At 40.0% G+C, this 16,358-nt stretch overlaps 1 protein-coding gene across 2 annotated transcripts in view; it reads right to left on the bottom strand.

Moving 5' to 3' along the window:
- DMGDH (dimethylglycine dehydrogenase) overlaps positions 1 to 16,358 on the bottom strand; it is a 61,342-nt gene that overhangs the window by 16,026 nt on the left and 28,958 nt on the right. For both annotated transcript variants that reach the window (XM_082835516.1, XM_082835517.1), the window contains exons 8-14: positions 15,297 to 15,466; positions 14,697 to 14,850; positions 12,518 to 12,683; positions 11,924 to 12,054; positions 10,440 to 10,657; positions 8,651 to 8,808; positions 6,247 to 6,306 (exon numbers count right to left, since the gene is read on the bottom strand). In XM_082835516.1, the coding sequence (XP_082691642.1) occupies positions 6,247 to 6,306; positions 8,651 to 8,808; positions 10,440 to 10,657; positions 11,924 to 12,054; positions 12,518 to 12,683; positions 14,697 to 14,850; positions 15,297 to 15,466 (1,057 nt within the window). The remainder of the gene's footprint in view (positions 1 to 6,246; positions 6,307 to 8,650; positions 8,809 to 10,439; positions 10,658 to 11,923; positions 12,055 to 12,517; positions 12,684 to 14,696; positions 14,851 to 15,296; positions 15,467 to 16,358) is intronic.

Raw genomic sequence — 16,358 nt, 5'->3', positions numbered from 1 at the left:
GAAAGATAAATAGGTCAATAGAACACAGTAGAGTCCAGAAACAGACCTAAACATATATGGACAACTGTTTTTTGACAAAGGTACAAAGGCAATGCCATTTGAGCATATAGCCTTTTTCAACAAATGGTGCTGTAAACAAATGGACACCTATATGCTAAAAAATAAACTTCAATCCATATCTTTTACCAGATAGAAAAATTAACTAAAAATAAATCACAGCTCTAAAAGAATGATAAAACATCTAGGAGAAAACAGCAGAAAATCTTTGTGACTTTGGGTTAGGCAAAGATTTTTTAGATACAACATGAAGAGCATGGTCCACAAAAGAACAAATTGAGAAGAACTTTAAAAATTCAAAAATTAAAAACTTCTGCTCTTTGAAAGTCACTATTAGACAGCTATATGTATACATATATCCCCTCCAAGTTCCATTTTTAAATTTTATTCCCTTCGCCCCATTTGTGCACTGAGTTTACATGTTATATTTTTCATCTTTCCTATACGTGCCATCTGTTTACAGAGCTGCAAATGCAACTGTAATTTTAGTTATTAATAATATTTCTCTTAAATTTCCTGATATCAGCTTGTCTGTACTTTGATGCTTAGGATCATCATTTTATCATGCAGATGACATTCTTTGATCTTCCTTATCTCTAGAATGATATGAAATTTTTTTTTAATTTTTATTTCTTGACTTTGGACTTGTTCTACCTTTCGTATTTGGTATTCTATTCATGCAGATATATGCAATGCTAGCGATAGGGTACACGTTAATTTATTTGTTCTACAGATCTGAGTGTCCAGCTGGTATACTTTAAATGTCAATTTATTGCATGTTAAGCTGTTAAAATAATAACAATAAAATAAAAGCAATCTAAAGAATTACTTCAATTCATTCCTAGCCCAGGGTTTCCACAGACTTCCAAGTGAGAAAGCAGTCAGCTAAATAGCACACTTAAGCTTTCAGGCTGGGAATAGAGTATTGTTTCATAACAGAAATTGGATATATATGAGGATAGTGATTCAATGGTTGTTAGTTTAATGTGCTCTGACAGATGTTTCAAGAATGATAAACTAGATCTCAGACTACATTTTACTTTCTTTTCTTTTCTTCTCCCTTTATCATTCAGCAACAGAAATGGGTAAGAGACTAAGGATGGCTTAATTAAAATAATACAATCGTGTGGCTCATATAGATAACATAGCCAGTGTCTTCGACCACTGTGCAAGGTGGTATTTCATAGAATTTTAGACATGGAAGGGAGCCCTCATTTTACAGACTAGGAATCCCAGATGGAAAATGAAGTAAAATAGCTTTGCCGAGGTCACAGAGCTAGAATTTGGTGATATTTTTTAAAAATTCATTCAAAAAAAGAAAAAGATTTGGGACAGAATATATTAACTGGTAGCCAACTGTCTGACCAGGCTGTGTTTCTGCTTTCCTGTATGCATAGGACCATAAGCAGGTATGAGGTTAAAATAACTAAGACAGTGGTTCTCAATCTTCATTGCATAATAAAAACAAGAAACCAGACCCTACCCCCAGGGTTGATCCAATTGGTTTGGGCAGGTCAGTGTTCTCCAACTTCAGCGTTCATCAGAATCACGTGGAGGGCCTGTTAAAACAGATTGCCAGCCCCATCCCCAGAGTTTGATTTTGGGGGTTGGCATGGTGCCCGATAACTTGCATTTCTAATAAATCCTGAAGTCACATTGATGCTGCTGGTCTGTGAACCACACTTTGAGAACTACTAGGGGTAAGGCATCAGGTAATTTTTCTTTTAAGTTCTTCAAGATGGTAACATTCAGCCAGTTGAAAATCACTGGCCTAAAAAGAATCATTCTCAATCTGTTTTGGAATCACCTGGGGAATTAAAAAAAAATACTGCTGCCTGAGTCTCTACCCCAGCTCTTCTTTTTTAATTGATCTGGGATGCAGCCTGAGCCTTGGGATTTTTTAAGGGATTGCATGAATAAAGGAATCCTACTGCAGATGATTGTGGCATGCAGCCAGGACTGAGAGTCGCTGAAAATGTTTTGCCCCCTCAAATCTTATTACCATTTACCTAAAATTTCGCCAGAGCTGGGTACTTTCACCACCATCACGTACTAGAAATTCCTTTCTAACTGGTTGTCTGTGAACAATGATTTATTTCCACTTCGATGTTTTACTAATATTTATTGAATACTTGGATGCAGTCGCCCTGGTGGTGAGGGTTTTGCTTCTTTACCATCCTTTTGTTTTGCTTTGCCTACTGAATGGTTATGCTTTAAATCATCTTTCCTTAAAGAGAGACTCTGTAATTTCTAGAATCAATACTGTCTTCTAAGTTGTGGTTAATATATATCACGTTTTATTCTGTTTCCGCTGGTTAGAAACTCAAGACAGGAAAAGAGAGGGAGAGAGAGAAAGGGTGGGGGGATCTTATAGAAAAAAAAAAAAATTCTTCTGCTCTTAACACATTACCCTTAGTATTTGATTCTCTGTGGCTCTTGGCTGGGGTTATCTGGAAATGGATAGATTCAGTAATTCCAAGGGGAAAATTCCAAGAATACTTATGACTGCAACCTAAGGCAGCTGATTTTCCTTTTGCTTTTAATTAATGCATTTCTTTCATTTCCAGCTAAAAAAAAAAAAGCCACTAATTTTTTCCCCCCAAAGTAACTTCCTCTGGAACAAATTATAATCCTATTAAGCACAATGATATGACTTGTTTCAGGTAAAGGGGTTTTAGCTGAGAAGACTTAACAGGAAATATTCAGTTATTTTTACCTGTTTCACAGTTGTGCTTAACGCTTCCTGTCAGGACCCTATGCTCACTCTTTACAAGACAATACTGATACGCACTACTACACAACCCTCCTCATGAAGAACAGTATTTTCAGAATTAAGGTTAAGAATGCATCCTACAGCTTTTAGTTCCCAAAGTTCCAAGCTTCATGAGATCTGAGAGCCGTCAGGAGCTGTATCTTTAACTTTTAGACCTGTGGCCTAGCGAGGTGTTTAATAAATGGTACTTAATTAATGTTGACTAGATGAATGAATGTATACACACGTCTGTATTTGCTTCACATAAGCCCACACCATAGGGAGACCAAGGCTCAGACAACTCTAAGAGTCAAGGAAGGCAAATGCCATCTTTACGATCTGAGATGTCCCCAATACTCCAGTTTTCTTTTCCCTACTTTTGTACCAGTTTTGATAAGAACAGTTCAGCCTAATGAGGTCCGATGGTCCATCTCCTCACCCACCCACTTTCCTTCTTAAAATGGCCAAAGCAGCTATTCTGATCCTACCACAAAACACAAAATTACTTATAACAAAATCATAACTGTGGGAGGTATTCATCGATAAAATGTAGCCATGCAGATTCTATGATACATGTTGCCAGAAAATTTGGGGGCAGTTTTTCAAGGCCGATAAGCCCATTATGGGAAAGGACCTGGCTGGGAAAAGTGGTGGGTGAGAGAGCACTGCAGGGAGGTCAGAGTTTAACCTGGGCCAACACACAGGACAGCACCTAGGTCACTTCTCTGTGCTTCAGTTTCCTCATCCTCAAATGAAAAGGTGGTGCTGAGTGATCTCCAGTGGTCCTCCTAACTCTGACACAGCCTGCATCTCTATATTTCTCTTCATATTATGGCTTACACAATCACTGTGGAAACACTTAAGGGCCGAGCAGTGAAGTCTACATATTTACTTTGAAGGATAAGAAAAGAATTGATTTTAAACTATTGTAAAATGTCAGGATTTAGGGTTTTGTTTTGTTCTGATTGGTATTAAATACAAATATTCCCCTGTATTTGCTGCTTCAGTTTTCATATAACATCAATTTTCCAAAGCAATATGGACTTGCATTATATTATTCTTTAAAATGTTGTATGAAGCCAGGTTGGGTAACATTTTTGTTTTGAGGCACAGGACTTGAATTACCAAGTGACACAGTTCAGTTTATAATATAAGTAAGTTTTCCAGGAACCTGTTTTACATTAGAGACTGCTACAAAACTAAGATAAAATTGTTGTGAGACCACCAAATAGGCTTGAAACGAAGTTGATCCAACCCATTCACCTGTCTTGGAAATTAGCAAGCATTGCTACAGTTAGCTTGATGCCCACTAACGACCTGAGTCATGGTAATTAAAAAAGACTGGCTTGATTAGGTCCAGGTCCTTGTGCTACATGGACCTTCACCCAATGAAAGCATTAGAAATTAACTTTATGACACCAAAATGAGAACCAACAATACAGAAATCATAAAAATATACCATAAATCAAAATCATTATCTATTAAATTAGTTTTGAGCTGAGCTTTGGTTACTGAAATAATTTAAAGGAACTAATAAATATGCAATCCACACTACACCTGCTTATAATCATAAAGAGAGTTTTAAAAATCCATTTTCAACTTGAAGAGATTGTTTGTGCCTTATCCCCAAACAATAATACCCAGACACTGAAGCAAAAACGTCAGCTATCTATTTACCTACTGGTGACCAACAACAGAACTTTAGTGCTTTCAGGAGTCAGGTCATTTTCACCCTTATTTTACAAAGCTAAACCAAGATTTCTGTTATCAGAAGGAGCAATCTGCTGCTAGGCTCTGCCCAAACGTCAAGCACCTGCTTTCTCTGGTCTGGAGGCAGATGGTACATCATAAAAATAAAAGTCATGGGGAAAATGCACAGAAAGATATTCCCTTTAAAACCCTTTAGGAGGTTCTTTTTTCCTAAAATCTAATGCTATAAATATACATGTTTATGTTAATATCTTAGCTTAGAATTTGGGAACTGATTCAGGGGCATTAAAAAAGTTTCCTTAGCCTGATTCATATTCATGTGTTCACATATTTCCATAGAATGGGGAAACAGCCTTTGATTTAGCTGATTAGCACCCAAGGCAGGCCAGAACAGGAATTTTGGAATTCTAACAAATACCCTGAGCGAAAGCAGCTGCCATCCTTATCCTTCAATATTACTGCTAACTGTACCTCCATTGAGTTCTCTTATAGTAACTGAGACACCGCTTAATAGGTGTCTGAATCAGCTCAGGCTGCTATAACAAAATAGCACAGATGGAGTAGCGGAAACAACAGGAGTTTACTTCTTACAGTTCTGGAGGCTGGTGAGTCCAAGATCAAGGTGCCGGCCAATTTGGTTCCCCCATGAGCCTCCTCTTCCTGGCTGGCAGACAGCGCCTTCTCACTATGTCCTCAGATGGTAGAGAGAGAGCAACCTCTGATCTCTCTTCTTCTTCTCATAAGAACATTGATCCCAACATGGAGGTCCCACCTCACAATCTCATCTGAACTAATTTCCTCCCAAAGGCCCCGCCTCCAAATAGCATCACATGGGGCTTAGGGCTTCAGCGTATGAATTTTGGAGGGACACAAACATTCAGACCATAACAATGGAATAACCTCATTTATATTTGTGGGATTTGTAGAGATGAGCTAGGCTGTAATAAACTGGCCTCATAACATGCTTTTCCACAATAATTATGTAGGGTGGTGTTTCTCAAACTTTAGGTGCATCGGAATCCCCTGAAGCTTGTTAAACACAGATCTCTTGGCCTGACCCCCAGGGATTCTGATTTAGTAGGTCTGTGCGGGGACCTAAGGATTTGCATTTGTAACAAGCTCCCAGGTGAGGCTCAGGCTATCTGCTTGAGAACCACTGATGCAGGGGTTCCCTTTGGAATGTTAATATCAGTTATGATTCTTTGGGCCTGTATTGGCTTCTCAGTAATACCTGTTTTATGCTGAACATATTTGAAATGTGTCAGTTTGCTTATACGCAGATGTTGCAGTTACATACAAAGATGCTCTCAATAAGCAGATGGATAGATCTGCTGGGGCGAGGCTGCTTCGTGCTGTGAGCACCCAGGGAGAGTCAATTAATGCAGTATGTCTATGTCTCATTAGCTAATTGTGACTTCACAAGTCACCGAGATTTACAAGAGTGTCTGCTGACATCTTATCCTTACTGATTTTTAATCTTAGAATTTAGAGCTAGTCTTTAAAGTTGCTGGATTCTGCTATCTTACATCTACAAGCACGTTGCAATTGTTCGAACTAATATCAAATTTTGACAAATTTTAATATGAAGCATTTGAGCAATGCTTACTATATATGTTCAACTCATTTGTCCTATAATCATACTTGGCTAAATTTTAAAGCATGGCTCTGTCATGAAACAGCACAATTTTAAGATTTACTTCAAGTAAAACTTTGGAATGTAAACATACCTTATTTAGCTTTACAAAGTATCCCAGTCCTGCTTCCAGGGGATTTGTATCACAGTTCATCTAAAAGAGAAAACACACATTTTAAATCTTAGATGAGTGCAAATTGTTTTAATAACATCACTTTCATATATACTTTTTAGGGAAGAGAACACTTTTTCACTATGAATATAGATTCTGAAAAAGGAAAATTGTGGACTGGCCTCAAAGTAATTTTTTTAAATCTAAAATTCAAATGTAGCCTTTCAGCAAATACAGTTATTTCAATAGCAAATTAGAAACTAAAATTCAGTTTGTTTCCAAGGCTTTCTTTGTATAATAAACATCTGAGGGATACCACAACAATGATGTCTTCCCAGAAACAAGACTTTCAGAAGCTTTTATCTAATAATTTTACATAAATAGGTTTTGAAAAGGTATTAAGTAATTTACTTATCTTACAATCATCCAGAAATTGGGATAAGTAGAGGAAAAAGCAGGTGATAGGAAAATGGCTTCTACAGAGTTCAGGAGAGGGAAAAGGAAAAAAATAGAGATTGAATCTCAATCTTTTCAAATTGGTTGAGTTATTACACTATAGTTCAAGGGGAACTAAAGCCACTATTTGGGACTAGACCTGATTTTTGTTTGCTTGTTTATTTTGTTGTCGTTGGTCTCTTTTGCTCCAAGAGAACTGGTCTAAACCTCATAAAAAGTTGCCAAACTTAAAAAAAAAAGACAACACAGCCCTCGTATGAACTGCATGAGTAATATAAACTTGTTTTACATAACATAAAATTTCGGCCTCCTATTTCCTAATCCATTTGAGCACCTCTAAAATTTTTACCTGCTCAGAGTTTCAGAATTCCAGGAAAAAAATGAAAACAAAGCCCAGATGCTTGACTGATGTATTAACACTAGAGGGCGTGCTGGCACTGCTGGGAAATCGGAGGGACGGGGGATGGAGAAAACCATTTCAGAGGAGGGGTCCGAGGGAAAAGGCAGGGAGGCGCAGAAACGCCTGACCGCAAAGGCTGCTTCCGCTGCTTCATCCCTTGTGGAGTGTGGAGGCAGAGCCGTCCTCTACTTTTCTCCCTGCAGCAGCCTCCGCTAAGAACCCCACCCACACCCGGCTTGTAGGTTGAGAATCCTTATAACACAGCACCTCTCCTGCAAAACAGTGACTTGCCCCAGGGCCCTTGTTCTTTCGGGGGCTCCAGGAGGCTGCCCTCTCTACCTCAAAGTCCACTTGCTTCTGCCCCTGGTCTAGCTGTCCAAGGGACCCTGCCTGCACTTTCAAACCCACTCTGCCCTCAAATTTATTGTTATATCCTAGGCACTTTGTAGACTATCTAATCTCGACAATAACACTGGAGGAGAAAGACTGGCCCTATCTTATAGAGGAGTAAACAGACTCTAGAGGGTTAAGGTCACACAGTTAGTATGTGGTGGAGGATACATCTGAACCCAAGAGACCCTACCCTGAAGTAAGTACATCTTTTACCACTGTCCCTTATCTCACCTCCCAGGCCTAAAACCTTAACGTCTTCCAAGGAAACAACTAGCAAATGTGAAAAAATTAAGGGGTCTAAAAATAGCCTGCCATATTGGAGATAAAACAGAGAACAGAGTAATCTGGACCAAGTTGTTTATTATTTCTTAGTGTGAGTGTGTTTTGAACAGGGATTGTGTGTAGAACTGCCAACCCCTTGCACAAGAATCACCAATAATACCTCCTTCAGAGAGAGTTGAGAAGGTAGATGAGATCATGACTATGAAAATGGTGTGTAACTACACAAATAGAAACCCTGAGTTCCCATTATTAATGGTGGGAGTGGGCTGGACCAACACATCCCAGACCGCCAACCACCAACCCCCCTCAGAAAGACCCCTTTGGCTGTTACTTCCCCAAAAGGTGCGGGATAAGAAAGAACTGAGGATGGGCAATGTGACAGAGGAGAAGGAAGAATTTGAAAGGTAGTCCTCAAGTCCCGTGAGGTAGGCAGGCTCCCTTGGGATAGCCACAGCTCCGCACACAGTCAGAGACAGATGTCCAGGGCTCTCTGCTAAGCAGGAGGAATTAGGGCAGAATAAACATTATCTCATAATTCCAGTGAATTTGCAACTGGGAAATTGAGGAGAAAAACCTCTTTCCCTAATTAAATAAAACTTCGGGGAATTCTCAGGTGGTCCAGTGGTTAGGGCTCTGCGCTTCCACTGCAAGGGGCATGGGTTTGATCCCTGGTCTGGGGAACTGAGATCTCGCATGCTGCACGGCATGGGCAAAACAAAAAAAAAATTTTTTTTTCTTATAATACATACTTTCTCTTACAGCCAGAGCCAATGTTAATGCAGTTAAAACGAACCCTTAAATAAAAATCAGATACAGTACACGTAAAATTTTAATAAAGATGCTAGCATTTCAAACCTCTGACCCCCAGGCTCTGAAAGCTTTCTCCAGTCTTAAGGCATTCATGGCATAGGTTCCAAAATTGTCAATTCCCTCTTCCTGGCCTGCATTCATGATAACGTCATAAAGTGCCGCAGAATCTTCTCGTTTGTGGTACAGCTCCCAACCCAGCTCACCTGAAATACACCCACAAGTGCCCACCAGAGTAAGAATGATGATCATTGAGTCTAATGTGCATTAGCTAAAACACATCAATAAATGGAGAGATTCCATTTATGCAATATAGACATTGTTGAGTTTTAAAAGACCAGTTCAGAAAAAGGTTGCAACCAAACCCCACTGCAAAGGAGCCTGCCATATCACAGATGCTTTTGTGCCCAATCCTGTCCCCCACACAGAGGGTAGCATCTAGGACATCTCATGACACAGAAAGACTGTGATGCAGGAGTTACTCTTGCCCCTTGACCTCAGCTTCATAATGTTAAGTTAGGAATTAGCATGGCAGAGTTTATCAAGAAAAGGGGTTCAAGGTTTAGACACCTCAACCCCCAACTCCTTGGCCCCAAATCACAAGGCTTAAAGATAAAGGCAACTGGGCTTCCCTGGTGGCACAGTGGTTGAGAGTCCGCCTGCCGATGCAGGAGACACGGGTTCGTGCCCCGGTCCGGGAGGATCCCACATGCCGCGGAGCGGCTGGGCCCGTGAGCCACGGCCGCTGAGCCTGCGCGTCCGGAGCCTATGCTCCACAACGGGAGAGGCCGCAACAGTCAGAGGCCCGCGTACCGCAAAAAAAACAAACAAACAAACAAAAAAGATAAAGGCAACCGATGGCAGTTATTCAAATGGTCTTCACTGTGGGATAGCCATAGTCTCTAATGCCCCCCACTCCCCCCTTCTTCCCCATTTGGTCATTTCATTCACCATTAGAGCTGTGGGCAAAAAACAAAGAAAATGACACCCAACACAAAGAGTCTGCTTATTTTTTATTCTGCTTATGTTTTATTCTGGTCACCATTTTGCCAAGGTTGGGCAGAGGAAGGATGGTGAAAAGGGACAGCGGAAGCCCAGGGAAGAGCTATGGCCTTTATACTGTGTGTTCGCCTCATTCCTCATGTCAAGGGCTGACGGTGAGGTGCTTCTCCAGGACAAATACCAGAACGTTAGCAACACATAATTGAGTGAATGCCTGGGCACCCAGTACGTCTTCTGTGAAGGGACAGGGAATCTACAGGGAGTTAGAAGTGAGCCCAGAGCACCAATGGGAAGCATTCATTCATCCCTGTTTCCAAATATCTACTATGTGCAATGTTAGCTGCATAGCAAGTCTTCCCTAATGCACTTAGAGTCAGAAAGAAAGATGATCAGTAGTAATGCTTTAAGAGCGGTGCCTGATACATTCATGATGTTCTCTATGGGAGACTCTATCAATGGGAGACCATTCTGAATGTTCCCAAACAGAATCAGCTGGCCTGAATATTCTGTCAACCCTTCCAACTATTCCAACAGCCATGTTCTTCCCACTTTCTTACCTACCTTTCCAAATGGTAGGCAGCTAGCTATGAGCCTGGAACAACAATTGGAAATCTGTGGAAGGACTCTCTCAGACTAGGAGTGAATAAACAAAATTGTCAGAAGAGTCAGGCAGGAGAAATCTTTCTCCAAAGTTAAAATGACCAAAGTGAATGTGTGTGTGTGTGTGTGTGTGTGTGTGTGTGTGTGCGCTGTGTGTATGTGCATGCGTGCACACATTTCTGGTAACTGCTTTTAAATTTTAGAGCCTTATTCTAGGTTGTTTTCCAATTCTTACCAGTATAAGATATCCTGATAGCAGTGACAGGAATGTTGGAAACCTTTAAAGACTTGGTCTGAAGAAACTTGAAAACACCATCACTAAGATCTTCAGAGGTCAGTTTCTGAAGGACCTTTCTTGCATGTGGCCCTGCGACGCCAAGGACTCCAAGCTCATCGGTTGTGTTTCTAATTTCAACATCATATCCACCTTTGACAGCCTCTTCTTCAATCCATCTGCATTTGAGATTCATAAACATCGTGTTAAATCCTGCTTGAATAACGCATGTTGGTAACAGATTATTTCTCGGAAGAAATGCTCTGTGTCTAGAATTGCCAGAAAGTCCCTAGAATGTCATTTCACATAGATCACCTAATTTTTAAAGTTGAGGAAACTGAGTCCCAGAGATGTTAAATGATCCTCTTTAAACTACCCACTTAAATGTGTGGGCAATTTTTCACAGTACGGAAGGACCCTTCCGTTTAAACAAGCTCTGCCACACGATTCTTTTAAATAGTGACAGCCCTATTGCATTTAAACTGATGATTCAATCTTGGGAAAATTTTCTCTAATACCTGTACACAGGAGGCATGCTTGTGCTGCTAAAGGTTAATAATGCACCTGCCACCAGACACATACTTGCTTTGACAATGACAAGGAAAAGATTAAAACTCTAAAGACTAGTTTCAATTTCTGAGTCTTGATGAGTTATTGGAACCCAGGGATAGGGCTCATTTATAATTTATTGAGCACTCCCTGGAGCTACACAAGTCTATCAGAAAATGATCATCTGGACTGACACAAAGCTAAGCTACTAAGATGGCTCCCAATGCACCTTGGATTGGAGGATATAATTTGCATCATTTTACAACTAGAGTGAGAATCTGTCAGAGTAAGATGTTTATTAAACAACAATATTCCAAGTATTTTTGAAATACTGAAGATTAGAGATTTTAGAGCAGACTAAATAGTAGACTAAAGCTTCGTGTGAAGGATTGACTTGGCAGGTCAATGATTTAGATGCAGCTTTGTGGCACAAAGCGTGAAAAAGGAAGAAGAAAAACCAGGGAGGCAGTTCACTAAAGTGGACCAAACATGGGCATCAGAATCAACAAGGCTGGCTTGAGCAGGTTACTTTAACCCAAACTTCACTTTCCTCACCTGAAATTGGGAATAATACATACCTTGCAGATATATCTATTAAAAGAATTTATTGAGATAACGTGTAATAATGGCTTTGACATATTGGTGATGCCTAACAAAAGGGAGTTAATATTATTAAAACCAGTAAACCCCATGGATGGACTACCTTTGGGAGGGGGATGGTCATAGGGGCCCTTCAAATAATTTCCTCTAAGAGACATGAAGTTTATTTAAAACAATAAGATTTTAAGAATTAAAGTTGTACTTTCAATTACTGGTAAAAAAACAAACAAAACCTCGGTGCAAGATTGGGTCAATATGCAATCCATGTCAAATTTTCTTACTAGGTGTACACTTACCTAAGATCATGAAGTTCTGATCCAGAACCAGTTATTAATAGAAACTCCCCAGGAGACTGGTGAGAAACTGTCAACTCAGCATATACTTGACCTTTTGGTGTTAACATGTGACTTATATTTGTAAAACCCACCTACACAAAAGAATTTTAAATTACCTCAGGATGAAATAAAAATCTTATGTGTCCTTTTAACACCACATGGAAATAAAAATGTGGTTGTCAAAAATGAAAAACATCTGAATGCTATCATTTCTATCAATTGTGTGAACTATCTGTAAACCTAAACCCATTAATTTTGAAGTTTTCAGTTTAAATGACCATTATAATTACTTGTCATAAAAATTACACTTCAGCCAATTTGGGGGTTCCCATTTACACAACTAAACAAAGTCATAAGGTCCTTAGATGATAATTCATTTAACAAAAATTTAAATTTGAAAATTAGCTAGAATACCCTTGGTTAGTTGAAGGGTTCTGGTGTTCATACAGAAATCATTAGGTGAATTGACATAACATATTGGTTTTTTTGAAAACAAGAGGTAGAGAATTAAGTAGGCCAGAATCCTGGACCTTGTACCCCTATAAGGTTATTTACCTTGGGAATGACATTTGCAAAGAGGTGGTCCAACAATCTAATGGAGTCTTGACCTTTGATGTTAAACTTGCCAAATGGTGACAGGTCAATCACCCCTACCCTTTGCATAACCTGTTTATACTCAGAGCCCACAGGATCAAACCAGTTTGTGCGGCGAAAACTTGGCCTGAAACACAATGTTTGTCATAAAACAAGAGTTATTCATTTTCAAAAAATTACAGAATAAGGATATTTTAATATACCCTCTTTGCCTAGAAAATTTCATTTGGGGGAAAAGTGCCACCTGTTCTACAAATCATACATACATATTGGAATCTACTTGATCTTTTAAGTTACTCGTCTATCCCTTGACCCATTTCATAGTGAATGAAGTATTAATTAAGTAGAAAATAAGATAGGCCATGTGGGTTCTCAGATCTGGAAAAGAGCTTAGAAGTTAACCAATCCTGTAGTTTTCAACCTTGGTTACATATTAGAATCACCAGGGGGGAGCATTTTAAGAATATTAATTTGGGGGGCATAATTAAACCAGAATATATGAGGGGTAGAGCTATCTTGTTTGTTGTTTCTCAAACATTTATGCAAATACATCACTTGTACTTGTTAAGATACCGATTCTGATGCAGCAGGTCTGTGGAGGGGCCCTAGATTCTGCACTCTAACAGGCTTCATGCTGGTCCACCTGGAGTAGGCAAGGATCTGGTCCAACATCTTCATTTTGTAGAGAAAAGGCACAAAGTGACTTCCAAGGTCTTTGCATTAGTTAATGACAGAGCTGGGCCTGGAACAAAGGTCTCCTAACTCATTATGCAGGGTCGTTTCTAGTTTACCGAGTGGACTATTAATGTGGTATTTTAACTTCAGAGCAGGATGCTAAGTCTGCAAAATGAGCCTTCAGTGGTTTAATTATTAAAATAGTAGAAGAAATAGGCCAGGTCCAAACAGCACAAGGTGAAGAATAGATCTGGCATTTATCTGAGTCGTTTAGGAAAAGCCAAACCGGTATTTTGCCCCCAGGTAATCTCCACTGGCTGACTACAGAGTCCAAATTCATTAATCAGCAACTGGCCCTCTACTATACTTTGGACCTTTTAGATCTGATCCTAAAGTAGACATTAAAACCTGTTTAAATAAGCAAAATGACAGGTCAAAAAAGAAAGAGAGAGAGAGAGAATTGGACTTCCTGGTGGTGCAGTGGTTAAGAACCCATCTGCCAATGCAGGGGACACAGGTTCCAACCCCTGGTCTGGGAAGATCCCACATGCCGCGGAGCAACTAAGCCCGTGCGCCACAGTTACTGAGCCTGCACTCTAGAGCTCGCGTGCCACAACTACTGAAGCTCACGTGTGTAGAGCCTGTGCTCCGCAACAAGAGAAGCCACAGCAATGAGAAGCCCACACACCGCAACAAAGAGTAGCCCCCGCTCGCCGCAACCAGAGAAAAGCCCATGCGCAGCAATGAAGACCCAACACAGCTGAGAAAGAAAAAGGAGAACTTAACGTGAAAAGGAAACTTTCTTTTCTCTTGGTTTATGGATTCTCATGAGAAAAAATATATAATCACTATTAATCCCAAGTACCATAGTATGCAATCCAAGTATAATGGCAACAACTTTAGAGGAATTCAGAGAACTGTTTTAGTGATGTGCTTTACGTTTTAGCTCAAACTAAAATAGTAAGTAAATGACCTTTTCCCCTAATTTACTAGCAGTGCATATAACTTGCATGATTCGATGCACACACACTAGAAAGCAGTTGCTTTGAGCTGTTCCTTGACAAATAGAAAAGCCATATTTCCATACTGTTTCCATACTACGTGACTTGGCCAGGCATCCTAAACCAGGACAAACCTTCAGGAGCCAACTGAAGCCATGTGGGGATTTGGAGAGGGTGGAGAAGGTTCTCTGAGCAACTGGAAAATGCCAAGCAGAGGCTTCATCTGGGCTGGTTGTAGGTCTCGTGAGGCCACATGGGTCCTAGATGTGGACCAATGTCACGTGGGATAAACTAAGGCCTGCACTGCACAAAAAGTGATTTTCGTGGGAAAAGGCTCAATGCTCTTTGGAATGGGGTGGAGTGATGGGGGGGGGGGGACGTGGCACCTCTCTGGGGTCCCTCCATTCCACCCCCAAATTTCATTCTGCGGTGAGAGTGACAGGCAGGTTAAGTCACCCACTTACCTGTACCCAGTGTCCTGGCCTGGTTGATAGAACCAGTGTGGCTGCTCCCAGCCTGCATGGAACCCCATGGAACACCTGGACTCCAGGGTTTTATAAAGCCCACTGATTCGCTGAGTTGGCCTCCCGGCAAACCGTTCTTCTTTAGGGTAACCAACTGAAAAAGGAAAATCGGTGCTCTGAATAGCATAGAACCAAAACTATAAAATATTTTGAAGGGATTCAGAAAATGGAAAACACAGCACTTAAAGTCTAGAAGCATATATTATATATATAAAATATATATATGTATAATATATATGTATATATTATATATATACATATATATGCATTAAATTTATGTTTTACAAAGACCCAAAGCTGTATTTATATTGATCATCAAAGGGTAAAGTAAAAATAGATTTAAAAGTTAAAATCACTTATGCATTCCTCACATTAAAGATATATATTCATATAGATTCCTTTTTGTGTCTTAGAAGTACATGCTTTTTAGACTCCCTAACCATTCCCCCACGATACACAGAATAAAAAGCTTCTAAAGTCAGAAGTGATGTAAGTCAATTCTGAACACACTTCATAGACAACAGTAAATGTGCACTTTACCAATATTGTTGAACCCATATGACTCTCTTGCTTTGGCCTCGGTGTACTGAGTTGTTGTCCACTTGCCATAGCGATTGGGATCCAATTCTATCAGATCAAAAGGAGGTTCTCCGTGCAGGATCCAGTCACTGAGATATTTCCCTACCCCACCAGCATGGATTATGCCATACCTTTCAAATACAGAAATAAATACCCTGTTACTAACACATATTGTTTTCCAACAATGAAACATGTCCATATATTTAACAAGGCCTCAAAGCTACAGTGTTCTGTGCTATTGCTATTCAGAACACACAATCAACATAATCTTTAGGCTATCATATTTTTTCCTCAAAAAAAAAAAAATCTTTAGGCATCCAAATTAAATGTGCCTGACTTGATAGCTAGTTTCTTTCCACAGTTTCAAGAGCTGTATATCTGCAAAATAGTCTATGACTCTTAGCTAGTAAGGATGCTTTAGGAAAACGGAGGAGAGGAAGCACACAGGCAGATGTGGTTGGTACCTTACCAGCCCTCTTGAGCTATGATTATCCTCACTAATAGGAACTTTGCAGTAGAAATATGTACACTGTAGAGTGGCACACCCATCTCTTCTCAGACTCAGTTTAGTTCAGGTTCCCATAGCAATGACCTCTGCACAAGGATCTTGGGCCATTATTGTAGAAGAAGCATTCAGACAAAGAGGCATTCACCCAAGGACTTGTGGGAAAGAGGAGGAAGAAACAATGGCTCCTGTATTTTGCAATTTGGGTCACTTGGTGGGGAGGGTTGGCTTGTTTTCTATTTCCACATGAGGATGCTTTAAAACCAAGAATATGACTGTGGCAAATAATTTCATACCAGATGGAGGGATCACAGTTTAACGTCGCCCATGGGCAGTCCTACCCATTCATTCTTGTGGATAAAGGAAAGTCTTGATGAAGGACTTTACTGTGGGTTTGTTTTTGGTTTAAGTCAAGAGAAGCTTCTGAGGAATTGGATGAGCAGGGAGTCACCGGTAGAGGACCAGGAAAAGGAGCTACACGAGCAGACTTCAAAATGCAAGAAATTCCAGCACCCCAG

Source organism: Leucopleurus acutus (genome assembly GCF_964270905.1).
Source record: "Leucopleurus acutus genome assembly, chromosome: 3".
NCBI classification, from domain to species: domain Eukaryota; kingdom Metazoa; phylum Chordata; class Mammalia; order Artiodactyla; family Delphinidae; genus Leucopleurus; species Leucopleurus acutus.
This window is presented reverse-complemented; position numbering and strand designations above follow the sequence as displayed.